The 13,738-nt window shown below is 38.7% G+C and overlaps 2 protein-coding genes across 4 annotated transcripts; one reads left to right on the plus strand and one right to left on the minus strand.

Moving 5' to 3' along the window:
- Nucleotides 1–120: 120 nt before the first annotated feature.
- LOC149625058 (deubiquitinating protein VCPIP1-like) lies at nt 121–7,861 on the minus strand. 3 transcript variants are annotated; one of them, XM_089851820.1, is made up of 15 exons: nt 7,472–7,861; nt 6,816–7,395; nt 6,032–6,696; nt 5,777–5,972; nt 5,266–5,397; nt 4,959–5,198; nt 4,683–4,892; nt 4,038–4,269; nt 3,613–3,746; nt 3,378–3,532; nt 3,148–3,291; nt 2,298–2,628; nt 1,325–1,515; nt 428–784; nt 121–357 (listed from the first exon to the last, which is right to left on the minus strand). In XM_089851820.1, exons 3-15 carry the CDS (start codon nt 6,677–6,679, stop codon nt 247–249), a joined length of 3,081 nt encoding a protein of 1,026 aa, XP_089707946.1. In that variant the 5' UTR covers nt 6,680–6,696; nt 6,816–7,395; nt 7,472–7,861; the 3' UTR covers nt 121–246. The 3 variants fall into 3 exon arrangements, with proteins under 3 accessions (XP_089707946.1, XP_089707945.1, XP_089707947.1); XM_089851819.1 differs by having other exon boundaries at nt 6,913–7,395; nt 7,472–7,860; XM_089851821.1 differs by lacking the exon at nt 7,472–7,861 and having other exon boundaries at nt 6,803–6,919.
- Nucleotides 6,992–13,718, plus strand: LOC149625059 (uncharacterized). The gene is made up of 3 exons (XM_089852060.1): nt 6,992–7,072; nt 10,307–10,707; nt 10,883–13,718. Exons 1-3 carry the CDS (start codon nt 6,992–6,994, stop codon nt 13,716–13,718), a joined length of 3,318 nt encoding a protein of 1,105 aa, XP_089708186.1.
- Nucleotides 13,719–13,738: the final 20 nt, after the last annotated feature.

Raw genomic sequence — 13,738 nt, forward strand, 5'->3', positions numbered from 1 at the left:
AATTTTTCGGAAATCATTGTTTTTCCCAAAGTTAGGCCCGAGGTTAGGCCTATGCCATGAATTAAAAAAAAAGCACAAAAACGCAAAAAAAGTCAAAAAAAATTTTTTTTTTACAAATAATTTATACAAGTTCTGCAAATTTTTAATAAATGAGTTAAAATTTTACAATGTTTACAAGTATTTCAAAAAATTACATTTTTTTTTGAAATTTCATTAATTTTAATTTTTAAAGAAAAAAATTCGAGATTACGAATTTGTATCCATAACTGATGATTTACTATTATCATCAGAATTATTATCATCATCATCATCATCAGATGTAACATCCAAAGCCTGATTGATGGCTCTCATGGCTTCCTACAAAATACATGACAATTTACACAGATTAATTAAGTAGATTAAGATTTAAATTTAGTAATTTACTTACCATAGATTGCTGAGCAATACTGGATACCAGATTATGCATTTGTTCCGTGATTGAATTAGTTTCATTGTTTATCACAGGATTAACTACTGAAAAACCTGGCCCTTTCCTTATGAAAGAGGGTTCGGGTGTTTTTGTGGAAGCTTCTTTCAAAATCGAAGTAGTTCTGTTACTTCTAGCGGTTTCCATTTTATCACTGGAACCACCGAGTCTGTTTTTCATATCGCAAGGCTTTAACATTCCCAAAGCCCCACCAACTCGCGATTCAACTTCTTCCTCAATTCCGGAGGAAACTTGAAAATGTCCGTGAGGTTCTAAACACAATTCCAAACAATCCTTTTCCGAATTATACCTGAAGACCTAGAAAAATAAGATATTATCATGCATGTTCTTTCTTCTTTTTTGTGACAAAGAATCAGGGGTGTGCGAGTACTCGTTAAGTTCGAGTACTCGACTCGATACTCGATAACAACACATTGAGATACTCGAGACAGATTCGAGTAGCTTTTTAACATTTTAAATACTCGACAAATACTCGAGTCCGAGGCTTACAACTATAGCAGACGATGAGTTCATGATCATTTATTTTGAAAATCACCTGTTCAATGTTGTTTAATTGATCACTAACAATCTTTTTGAACTAGTTAGATGTTAGATAATTGAACATCTTCGTTATTTTCAAGAAATTTACAAAATTGCTACTCGACAAGTCAATATTTGAGACTCGATAATTACTCGAAAGAAGCAAAATTTGACCTATCTAAATACTCGATACTCGAAAGTATTTTTGAGACTCGGCTCGATACTCGATAAGAAATTAGTTTCGATACTCGGACTCGGCTCGAAACCGAAAAAACGGGACTCACACACCACTGCAAAGAATGCCTAAATTAGTATTACTTTATCGGGTAGATGAGAAAATCTGTAATGTTTATTGTCTTGTAGCCCAATTTTTTGAGCTTCTCGATAGAAGAAACCCTTTTTTACAAACATAGAGGCGTGTTTTTGAGAATACTCCCATACAGTTTGGTTAGAAATTAGGGCACTTAAAATCAACAGTTGTTCTTCTTGAGATGTTGGCTTTGAAATTCCTAAAACAAAATCCAAGATCAACATCATATACATTCACAGGGTTCATACAACTTTTGGAAAACAAATTTCCCTGAGATTTCCAGGTTTTTCCCCAGATATGGAGTATCATATGGAGCAAATGTTAACGAAGGAGGGGGGGGGGGGATATGACTATAACATAATCAAAGGACATCCCCGTATCTCTAATATAACCAGAGTTATGAGCCTCCAAAGTTGGGTGTAATGTTAATCCTATGGAGGGTATGTTTATGAACATTTTGCTTAATTACTCGGCCCGTTTGGCGTAGCCGTAAGTTTTTAGTATGGTTGGATGGGGGATAAATTGGACTATAACATACTCAAAGGACATCCCCGTATCTCTAATATAACCAGAGTTATGAGCCTCCAAAGTTTAGTGTAATGTTAATCCTATGGAGGGAGTGTTCACGAACATTTTGCTTCATTCCTCGGCCCCTGTTTGTCGTAGCCCTAAGTTTTTAGTATGGTTGGATGGGGGACAAATCGGACTATAACATACTCAAAGGACATCCCCGTATCCCTAATAGAACCAAAGTTATGAGCCTCCAAAGTATAGTGTAATGTTAATCCTATGGAGGGGAATGTTTTTGAACATTTTGACGCAAATTTCCCTGATTTCCCTGAATTTTACTAAAAATTCGAAATTTCCCTGAGTTTTCCCTGAGTCTTTTGTCAACTATTTATTTCCCTGATTATTCCAGGTTATCCAGGTTTGTATGAACCCTGCATTCAATAAGAATCAACGGTTAAGTGAAATTAGTACCGGAATAAAGCGAGGCTAAAAACTCTTCAGCAGGGTCCTTCATAATTTCTACAAGAACCCTATCACCGTGCCCCAAATTAAGTGGTTTTGTATCTAAATCTGGATAAATTTCTTTAGGCGGGACACCCGCTTTTAAGTTCTGTCTCGAAGCGGGAATATCAAACTCTTTCTCGATCCAATCTTGAAGTTCCAAATAAGTCGGTGGCGTGTTAGATAAAATAAAAGAGCCTTGTCGTCCGTCAGAAGTTACAACTCTGACAAGTTTTCTTTGAGGTGTCGTAGCTAAAGCAGCGTGTTTCTCAGATGTTACTGTTTTAGAATTTGGACTTTGCTATTAATTAAAACAAATAAATAAATAATTAATTAATTGAGTTAAATCAGAAGGGGATAATAGAAGAAGGATGCCACTCTGTATTTTCTTAATGCTTTAGTTATGTAACGTCATTCTTCCCAGGCGAGTGAGCCCTTTTAGTTTGTTTTCCCGCTCATCAAACTAAGTTCAAATGGGCATTGCACCGTAAGGTGAATTCTATATAATTGTTTGGCACTAAATCCCCAGCAATCATCCCACAAACCTTGATTGTCTTGACGTGGGACAAAAATGCACAAGCGCATGCATGCGTCTTGCCAAATATTTAAACGCTAATAGAGTAATAGAGGGAACTATTTATCGCGTATGTGATTCGGTTTAGTAACCTTGCTCTAAATGTTAAATTGATGTTGGGAAGAGTGACGTTACACTTACCCCGCGTTGTGTTGGTACACTTCTCTCGAAGAGAAGTATTATTTACTTCTGGTTAAATTAATTAATTAATTAATAAACAAATAGAAAAATTTAAAATAAATAAACCTTTTTGTTTTTAGGCCTCATGGAATCATAATTTTCCGCGGCTTCTACAGTTTGTCTTTTCTGTTGTTGAGGGGCAACTATGGCCACTTTTTTCATTAATTGGCGTTCAGTGTTGCTAGCGCCTAATTCCTCTTTATGCAAGAGCTAATTAGTAATTAAATAACTTGATTAAAAATCCATCTTCTAAACATTTTCTTCAATAATAATGTTATAAATAAATAAATAATTACCTTAGGACCGGAAGCAACCAATTTCATAGGTGGAGTTAACGGCAAGTTTTCATCTTCTTTGGGTAGGCACTTTTCAACCAATTTTTCAGGTAACTTTGTTTGTTCAAGAATTTTATCCACGACAGACTTGACTAAAGATTCGGTACCAAACTCTCCTAAAAAGAAAATGGGCAAACATTTCGAGTTTTAGCTATTAAAGCTAATTAATTTAATACCTTCGGAAGACCCGCATTACCTGGAAAATTCTTCTCAACCAAATTCATGGCTATGTCATAAGCATTGCTGTTTAAAGTTGCGTCACTTTCAAAAGCAAACCACGTGACAACTTCAATTATATCTTTTCCTTTCCATTCTAAAGATACTTTAAACCTAAAACGAAGAGACTTAATTAGCCTTATTCCTGATCAGCGCCACCTACCCATAGCGGCGACTTTGAGAACTACTGTAAACGGCAAGCCAATCAGATGTCGCTAAAATCTGGTGACGTCATTTTTGGTAAGACCCCGAGGGTGCCCGTCAGTGACGTCACCAGATTTCAGCGGCACCTGATTGGCTTGCCATTTACAGTAGTTCTCAAAGTCGCCGCTATGGGTAGGTGGCGCTGATCAGGAATAAGGCTAATTAAAACTATTTATTAATTAAAATTAAAGTTACGCGTACTCTTTAGGAATATTGTCGTATTCTTTCCCATTCCAAAAGTGTTTCCATCCACAGCCACACAAACCGGACTGAGACGGTGTTTTTGTTTGATCTCCGTTAATGTAATCTACACTACCATCCTTATTAATTAATCTTAACTTGGGCCAATTACACATTGTGCATTTTTCGATTCTAGATTTCTCATAATCAGGAACCAGTTCGTCTTTAACCGCGTCATAAGTGCAGATAAGTCCTTTAAAATAAATTAAGTTATACTCGCTAAAAGTCTATTATATTTACACCCTTACTCTTACCAAGAAGTGATATCTAGTTTATTAGGAAGAAGGTATAAATTCGCCAGATTTCTAGTTTTATCTCCAGTCCAAACGTATAGTAGGTCCGGAGTTAATCCCCGCCTCTAAATTACAACCAGCAGCCATCTCATTGGTTCTTGAAAACTCACGTCAGTGCGACGACGCGAATGACGAAAATTACAGTCATATTTTCCGACTGAGGAGAGGCAGCGAAATAGCCCGGCCTCCTTTTACGTCCCCCCCCCCCTTGTATTATGAAAGGGGGACTGGGACCATGGCGCGCGAAAACTTAGGCATCTTATACCTTCTCCCTAATAAACTAGATATAATATCTTCTTGCCCTTACTCTTACCATGCGTAGGGAATGAATAAAGCTTATTTGGCATAAGATTTCCGTGATTTGAAACTGCCAAACGATATAAACCTCCGTTTCTTCTAAATAAACTGAGAGAATGTTGTTGTTCACAGACCGCGTTACAACGTATACAACGATATAATCTCTTCTCTATTACTGCCCTTTGAGTTGCTTTAACAACTTGTTGAGATTGAATACCAACTACTCCTAATAATAAATGTTTAACAAGTTTAAAATGTTACGAAACTTGAAATTTAAAACACTTATTCCTACCAACGCGACGGTAAACATAGTGATGCACATCAGCAACTAAACTGGGGTGAACTACATTTTCTTCCTGAAAAACTTTATCCATGGCAGCGGCTAAACGTAAAATATACGAATCGCCTAAAGTTCGGTCCCCTCCTATAGTACAACAGTCTTTTTCATTGAATTCAATATATTGGTCTACTAGTGACTGGGATATTCCCCAAGCTTTAGGTACTAGGCTTCTATGAAGTTTTGGCAATGAGGCTATTGACAAAAATGATAAGATTTTGAATTTTATCGCTGCTACCGAAAGAAACAATGGCTTCCCCACCTTTCTTAATTCCAACTAAAGGAATGTAATGATTTCGACCCGAACTACTCCAAGCGATACAGAGTGGTTTGTTTAAGACTCCTTCTTTGTCTTTGCAATTAGAAGGCTCAACAAAAGCGGGCAAGAATAAAGCTAAATAGTGTTTGGATTTAATGAGCACTTGGTTACGTCAAGAAGCGATATCTAGTTTACTAGGGAGAAGGTATAAATTCGCAACATTTCTAGCTTTATCTCCAGTCCAAACGTAGGTCCGAAGTTAATCACTGCCTCTAAATTACAACCAGCATCTCATTGGTCCTTTGAAACTTACGTCAGCGCGACGCGAATGACGAAAATGACGTATTTTCCGACTGGGGAGAGGCGAAATAGCCCGGCGCCTCCTTTAACGTCCCCCCTTGTATTTTGAAAGGGGGACTGGGACTATGGCCCGCGAATACTTAGGCATCTTAAACCTTCTCCCTAGTAAACTAGATATCGCTTCTTGGTTACGTGTTTTCTATTAAATTCTTACCGGAATAATCCCCCAAACTTTGCATACCCGCGACTGAATCTAACAAAATAATTGGTCTTCTCAAAATATTTGCAAGACCAAAGATATGTATGTTTCTGAGTCCTAATAATTCTCCATCGGGTGGAATAAATTTAGGGTCACATTCATCTATAATAGCACTCCATTCCCTATCATCGACAAACTCTTTAAAAAGCTCCTAAAAATTATTAACATCTGTTAATAATTGATCAGTCTTATATATTACATCAATTATACTTTGTATTTTGGTAAATTCTCCTCAAAATGTTTCTTTAAGTTACATCTTAATGGGTGCCAAAAAAGTTCCCTGCCGACCAAAGCTCTGGAAATAGCATGCACTAGACAATGCCCATCTCCATCAGCGTGGATGGGTATCAAACGATTTTCCCCATCATTAAACGCTCGAATTAGTTCCAGAGTATCAGACAAATAATTGATACTGCCTGACACGTCAAAACCGTAACCAACAATGTGTAAATGTTCGGGATCAATTAGAAAAGCACGATCATGTAAAACTCCGCAGTCAAACATTTCTCCTTGATTCATGGCATTTAACGGTTTGGCCTGCCCAGTCTTTTTATCCATTCCATATGTTGTTAAGTAAGGGGATAACAGTTTGCAATGATAGTTAGATAAACCAGAAACTAAAACCATCTCAGCTCCTTTTTTAGGAGGAGATTGGGGTTGACGATTGCATAAGATGTTTCTTATCAAGTTATGGATAAAAGATTCGGGATCTGGCAATTCCTCAATGTTTTTGACTTTAGATCTTTCAAAACGTTGACCACATCCATTGCATTCAATATTGGCATCATAGTACGTGAAGTATAACTTAGCTCCACAATGGTCATCCGGACAAATGCCACTTAACATCTTATCCTCCATTTCCGAATTTTATTAACCTTGTCATTAAAACAGAATAATTGTAAACTTTACAGAGCTCTAAGACACTATCGCGTGATGCCTTTGTCATTAAAAAAATCTTATCTGACTGATATTAAAAAGTACGTTGGTTATTTACCGTCAAAACAAGTAAACATTAAACAATCATCTCATCTGGGCCACCGAAGCCTTGGCTTAGTCATCCGCTTTATATAGTATTAACTTATGAAACTTACCCACGGGCTAGACGACGTCTTTTAAACAAACTAAATTATGGCACGCTTAACTTTAAACGTTAGTTCGTTAAATTTTAAAATGACAATAAACGTTCTACTTAAACGACAGCAAATTGACAACTTCTTAATAACAATAAACAAACCTCAACAGCATCTGACAGTCAGCCTGATCGCCCTAGCGGACGAAAAAATTATAAGAACGTGATTGGTTTAAAATTTCTAAGATAATTTGAAAAAAAGCGGGAACGTGGAACCAAGGTCAAAGTTGATTTCCTTGATTAATTTTATTCAAATTGTCATTCTTATAATACGATACAGGGAATATTTATGCATTTATTTTTTGTCAAATGATGGAGTCCAAAACATGAACATCTCATTCCATTTGCTTCTAGGTTGACATTTATGGTGAACATCGCAATAAACCTTTTTTCCACCCAAATCACAACACTCTCGAGGTGGTCCGGATGGATTGTCGGGATAACACTAATAATTTTAAATTTTATTAAAAATCTTGTTGTAGACAGTAAATGCTGAAATAAAAAGCAATAATTTTACTCACATATTTGTAAAGCGAGGCGCAATTTCTATCAGAATTAACGCAACTAAGAAAAACGCAAAATACACAGCAAATTTGGAATAATTTCATCCTCATTTTTTAATTGCAATGATCACAGAAACTTTCCCAAGAGAGAACCGAGTTTTTGAGGTTACCTATCAAGAGTGCAGGCTGATGAATCTGGATGTAAAATCCGAAATGTCCATTCCACAGAGCGTGATATGATAACATATCGAAACATGAGTAATGGAAAAATAATAAAGAATAGTCGAAACTCATTTAAACTATCTGAGCAATAAAAACTTTTCTTATATTTCTACAATCTAAAAATCGAAGAAGAAAGCACTCAACATATCGGGAACAGATTTCAGAAACCTCCTACACTAGATACTTATTTATGTTCCTATTGCATTTTGGTTTTACTTTATTCGATTTATTGATTTTCCAGTCAATAAGTTTTGCCACAAGTTCATAAGATAAGTTCCATAAGTTTGTCATTGGTTAATGCGATCAGAGCAGCAGAGTTTGCCATGAAATGAAGTAGGTCATAGATTTTCGTAAAGCGACGCCAGGTGAGGCGCTGTCAAAGGCTTAGTAAAGAATAGGAAGATGGAAGTCCGGCGAAACTACGTCGTGTAGTCAATACTCGCTTGTCGTTCTCGAACCAAAGATGAGAGAGAGAGGGAGATAGAAACGACGTGCTTTTTAAAATCCGCCGAAAAATGGGAAAATAGGGGGGTAGTAAAAACAATTTTCGGTACGTTTAGTTTTTGGACGCACATCCTTTGCGCATGGGGGGATTGCAGTGTTTCCACTTTGCGGCGAAAAAGTCCGTTTTCGGCGAAAATCGAGTCTCTGAGCATAGATGGGCACTATCATATCATTTGATAGTTTTACCACTTGATACGATAGAAAACTAAATCTGCCCCTATCAAAGTATCAATTTTGATAGTTATTTTCGAGAAAAATTTGAATTATAATGATCGATTGAGTTTGATAGCTTAGAAAGTGCACTCGAAGTTGATATGATTCATTGATTCGTTGAAATCTTCTAGAGAAAAATATCGATTCTCAACGTGATCTGGCTACTAACCCCATCTTTTAGAAATCATAAAAAATGATAGGCATTATTCCTTGAGAAATAAATTGATTCTTTGAGTGATTTTATTTGGCGACATCTGTTTTCTGATTTCATTTTAAAAAAATTATGTGCTAATCTTTGATAGGCAATTTTGATAGTTATCAAAATTTCTGGAAAGATAAGTCGTTTTTTGAATGATATCGAAGTTTTTAATATATTTGAACGTTAGCAAGTGTAGGTTTAATCTATAAGAAGATTCTGTACTTGGTGGTCGTTATAACCCTCTCAAACAAATAAATAAAAATAAAATAAACGATGGTTCAACAGTTCAAACTGTGAAGACAGAGCTTCTTGTATATAGAAGCTCCGTGCTGTCACTGATGTGAACGACTACTCGAGGAGGGAGAACGATTCCACGAAATCATCCAAACGTAGAAGTAGATAAATTAAAGTGTAGATTTTCTGATTTTTATTACCCACAGTTTTAATTGCAATTTTTGCCTTTAATTATTATTAGTTAACCGTTTATAGTAGATGGTTTAGATTAAATCAAGGGCGAATAATTTGAAAAAGTTTGGATAGTAGCTTTTGAACTATAGACAGTTAAAAGTCAAACTTGAGAAATGAGATTATGGAAATTATATGAATATATGAAAATATTAGAAATTCTACAAAATCAGGAAATATCAGGAATCGATTAAACAGAGTAAAATTAGGTAGAGCCCAAATCAACTTGATCGAAAACAATCAAATTTAAAGTCCGGAAATTAAATAATCGATTAATTTAGTCGTTCCTAAAGATTTCAATTTGATTTGATAGGCAAAAAATCTATCTAACAATGAGAGCCAATCTAACATATTGAAGGAAGATTTGATAGTTTCACCATCTATGATTTGTTGAGAGGGAAAAAATCTATCTAACAAATAATGCCCGTCTAAAATATAGCTAGAAGAATTGATAGTTTCGCCAAATATGATAGTTTGAGAGGAAAAATATCTATCTAACCAGCAGTGTCAGTCTAAAATATAGTCAGAAGAGTTGATAGTTTCGCTATCTATGATAGTTTGAGAGGAAAGATATCTATCTAACCAGCAATGTCAGTCTAAAATATAGTCAGAAGAGTTGATAGTTCCGCCATCTATGATAGTTTGAGAGGAAAAAAATCTATCTAAGAAGGAGTTCCACTCTAAAATATAGCCAGAAGAATTGATAGTTTCGCCATCTATGATAGTTTGATAGGAAAAAAATCTATCTAAAGAGGAGTGCCCAACTCTGTCTCTGAGCACCAAAATATTGAAAAAGGGCGAAAAGGCGAAAATGCGGCGAAAACCTTATAAAACGGCGAATCAAGCGGTGAAAACTTTATTTAGATTTTTTTATGGTTCTGTTCGTTTCATCACACATTTTTCCTTAGTTTTTTTTTTCCACCTACGAGCACTAGTGCTTAGCCGTTAGGCCTTGAGCACCAGGAAGAATGGAGCGGGAGACCCTACGCGGCCCAGCACAGACGGGGACCGCTAGGTCGTATGTGGATAAGCAGGGAAGGAAATGAGGTTTACGTGGGAGGTGACGGAAGGTGGAGTTGGGGTTAGTCACCTCCGGCGGACACGGGACAGTCGGCACCTATAGGGTAGGATCGCCGACATGTGTCGTATTCCCTCAAACTTTGCCGCCCAGAAGCTGGGCTTACAGGAGCGCGCCATACTCCCGGCTTTTTCCTTAGTTTTTATAATATCTAGTAGGTTATGGGCTCCAGCGTACCAAGCTGGCCGCTGCCAGAGCTGAACTCTCCCGTCGACTCGCTAATGGTGAAACTGGTCTTCACATTCGTAACTGTAAAATAGTTAAGAGACCTCAACGCCCCACACCTCTCCCACGTTCTACAAACAGTTCTTCTGTGGGCAAGTCTCCTACTCCCTCCCATAGTGTCTCTTCTGGTACTGTGCCGAAAACGTTTGCCTTTACCGCACCTCCAACTCCACCACCAGCTCCATTCGCCGCTGGTCCACCTCTATCCTTCCCCAATAATCTTCCAGTTGGTGTCCCATCTCTCCCTGGTACTGTTGGACAACCTCAGTACCCTCCCCCAGTACCGTGGTCCCCTTACATATGTCCTCCGCCGTTCACCACTCATCGTCCCCCGGCATTTCTTGCCGTGTGATACTGTAATATCAACCTTAAACTCTCGTGCCGCTGTATTTCGTCCTACTTTGTCTACATATTTACAATGTTACGCTTCGTCATTTTTACCCACTGGCTCCCCGAGTCACACTGAACGTGTTTCCCTCTTATCATCTTGTGATTCTCGCGCGCTACTGACCAATGTTCGTAGCCTTAACACTCGTTATAAACTGGATGAGCTTACTACTCTAGTCGCCACATATCATCTCTCCCTGATTGCCGTTACCGAAACCTGGTGGTCACCCGAAGTTCAGGACTGTGAATATCCCCTACCGGGATTAACCCTCTATCGGCAAGATCGACTTACTAGTTCCTACGGCGGTGTAGCGCTTTATATACTCTCTTCGTTACAGGTTACCGTCTTAAGTTTTCAAGACTTAGGTCTTCCCAACTTCACCCCAAATATCCATGGTCTTGATATTTTAACTGTTTTAGTGTCCCAGTCTACCTTTAAGATTGTTATATCTGTCATTTACCGTTCGAGCAATGCGGCTTACCGCAATCACGACCCATTAATTTCGTACTTAAATACGTTAATTGCCTACTGTGATATCAATAAGTTCCTACTCCTCCTCCTAGGTGATTTTAATTACCCCTTAATTGATTGGTCTACGACCTCCCCTAAACCTGGTGCGTGTCGGTTCACTAAACATTTCTGTGATATTATACAACAACATTCCCTCTCTCAAACTGTTCGTTTTGCTACCCGTGATGGTGGTCCATTTTGTAATGATAATTTATTAGACCTCATTTTTAGTTCGGATCCTAACCTTGCACATTCACCAGTTTTATTACCTCCAATTGGTTCGAGTGACCACGGTTCTGTCTTATTCAACGTTGTACTCTCTCCCGCCAGTCGGATACATGTCCCTAAGCCTAATTTTTTTAAAGCTGACTATGTTGCCTTTAGTTGCTTTTTATCTACCGTTGACTGGTCATTGATCTTGTGTCAAGGTGATTTAGATACTATTTGTTCTGCCCTCCTCACACTGCTCCATTCTGGCGTGCGAGCTTTTGCCCCGCTAACTAAACCCCATAAAGCTGTCTCCGCTGCTCCTCGCACTCAAGCCAGTCATGACTTCAAACAAAAAGCTTGGCAGCGTTTCTGTAAAGCTAAATCCCGTGGTGCTACGTCTGAAACACTCCTTCGTCTCCGTAATGCTTACTGTCAAGCTCGCAATGCCCACACGACACATTACCGTAATTCTCGGCGTAGGTACGAGAATTCCCTCACCACCCTTATCCGTTCCAACCCGAAATCTTTTTATTCCCATATAAATAAATTTCGTCAGTGTAGATACACAGTCCTGCAATTAAAACGCCCAGATGGCTCCCTGACCAATACTATCGAGGAGTGTGCTACCCTCCTTAACGATTACCTTGCCACTACTGTCCAGTATCCATCCTCGCGTCCAACGTTTAACTTCCCTCCTATCCCCACGAATTCCTCGGTTATCCCCTTAAGTGAATTTACTTGTGACCCTAGCGACATCCTTCGACTCCTCACTCATTTAGATGTTAAGCAATCACCAGGTCCCGATGGTATCCATCCTAACCTCTTAAAGGCCCTTGCACCTCTCTTAGATTTACCACTTTATTTGCTCATAGTCATAGCGCGTTCCTTTTCTTCGTGTTCTGTACCCACTACCTGGAAAGAAGCCAATATCACTCCTATACATAAAAAAGGGTCTAGGGCCGATCCCGCTAACTACCGCCCTATTAGTTCCTTATCCCAAGTCTCGAAGTTATGTGAACGTCTCGTTCATGAACAATTGCGTTCCTTTCTCGAATCGAAAAACTTTTTCTCCCCCTATCAACATGGTTTCCTTCCCCGTCGTTCTTGTCTCACAAACTTACTTGTTGCCACGAATGAATGGACGCAGTGGTTGGATGTTGGCCACTCCGTAGACGTCTTATATCTCGACTTTAGTAAAGCGTTTGATTCGATCCCTCACTGTGCCCTTATCTATGCCCTCGAGGTTGCTGGTGTCACGGGTAATGCCCTTGCTTGGCTCTCCCACTATCTCCTAAACAGGCGTCAGCGAGTCGTCCTCCAAGGTGTCACAACCGACTGGCAATATGTTGAGAAGGGGGTGCCCCAGGGGTCCATCTTGGGTCCCCTCCTTTTCAACATATTTATTAACTCCATGCCGTCAGTTGTGAAACACTCTTCTATTATCCTTTTTGCTGATGACGCCAAGCTATATCGTCGTATCCGTAACTCCTCTGATCAAACCTTGCTCCAACTTGATCTTGATGCACTGGTTCACTGGGGTATTGCCAACGGTCTCTCATTTAATGTCACAAAATGCAAAACTCTCCATTTAGGTCGCCGTAATCCCCTATTCGACTACTCTATAAATGCCACAACTTTAGCCACGACCTCTTGTGAAAGAGACTTAGGGGTATTTATTGACCCCCTTCTCAAGCATTCCGTTCACACGCTTAAAATTTCTAAGCGTATCAGGAGTCTGACGGGCATAATCCGCCGTAACTTAAATTTTAGGTCCATACCCCTTATTAAAACGCTCTACAATTCATTAGTCCTTCCTCTAATTGACTACTGTTCACCAGTTTGGTCCCCCCATTTACTAACCGATATCCACTTACTACAGAAGGCCCAAAATGCTTACTCCAAGCTCCCGCACAAACTTAGTAACTACCCAGCCCCCCACCGTCTATCTTCACTAAACATTGACCCTATCACCTTACGACACAAAATCAACAACCTGTGTTTAGTATTCGATATTGTCCACCGTAACCTTGATTTAGACCCCTCACTATTTTTCACCCCATATTCCAATACAAGAACTCGTGGTCACTCTCAAAAATTAACTAAACCGCGGGTCGCGACTACCTTCCGCCAAACGCATTTTGCCATTTCTGTCATTGATGATTGGAACTCTTTGCCTAATGATATTATCTTACTCTCTACTAAATCTCAATTCCGTCGTCATTTGATAAACTTTTTCCGCGCTACTTTGTAACTTTCCATTTCTCTAAGTCC

The sequence above is a fragment of the Phalangium opilio genome, unplaced genomic scaffold, assembly GCF_054372755.1.
Source record: "Phalangium opilio isolate 3A_F unplaced genomic scaffold, DU_Popi_V2 ptg000105l_1, whole genome shotgun sequence".
NCBI lineage: Eukaryota > Metazoa > Arthropoda > Arachnida > Opiliones > Phalangiidae > Phalangium > Phalangium opilio.

Bases quoted from the DNA above. Each gene is read 5' to 3' on its own strand.
- LOC149625059 (XM_089852060.1), top strand. From the start codon at position 6,992: ATGACAATAAACGTTCTACTTAAACGACAGCAAATTGACAACTTCTTA. The intron at 7,073-10,306 runs GTCAGCCTGATC...TATGGGCTCCAG, and splicing joins AACCTCAACAGCATCTGACA to CGTACCAAGCTGGCCGCTGC. The intron at 10,708-10,882 runs GTGATACTGTAA...CAATGTTCGTAG, and splicing joins CCCCCGGCATTTCTTGCCGT to CCTTAACACTCGTTATAAAC.
- LOC149625058 (XM_089851820.1), bottom strand. From the start codon at position 6,679: ATGGAGGATAAGATGTTAAGTGGCATTTGTCCGGATGACCATTGTGGA. The intron at 5,199-5,265 runs GTGGGGAAGCCA...TTTTGTCAATAG, and splicing joins TTTAGTTGGAATTAAGAAAG to CCTCATTGCCAAAACTTCAT. The intron at 4,893-4,958 runs GTAGGAATAAGT...ATTTATTATTAG, and splicing joins CTATGTTTACCGTCGCGTTG to GAGTAGTTGGTATTCAATCT.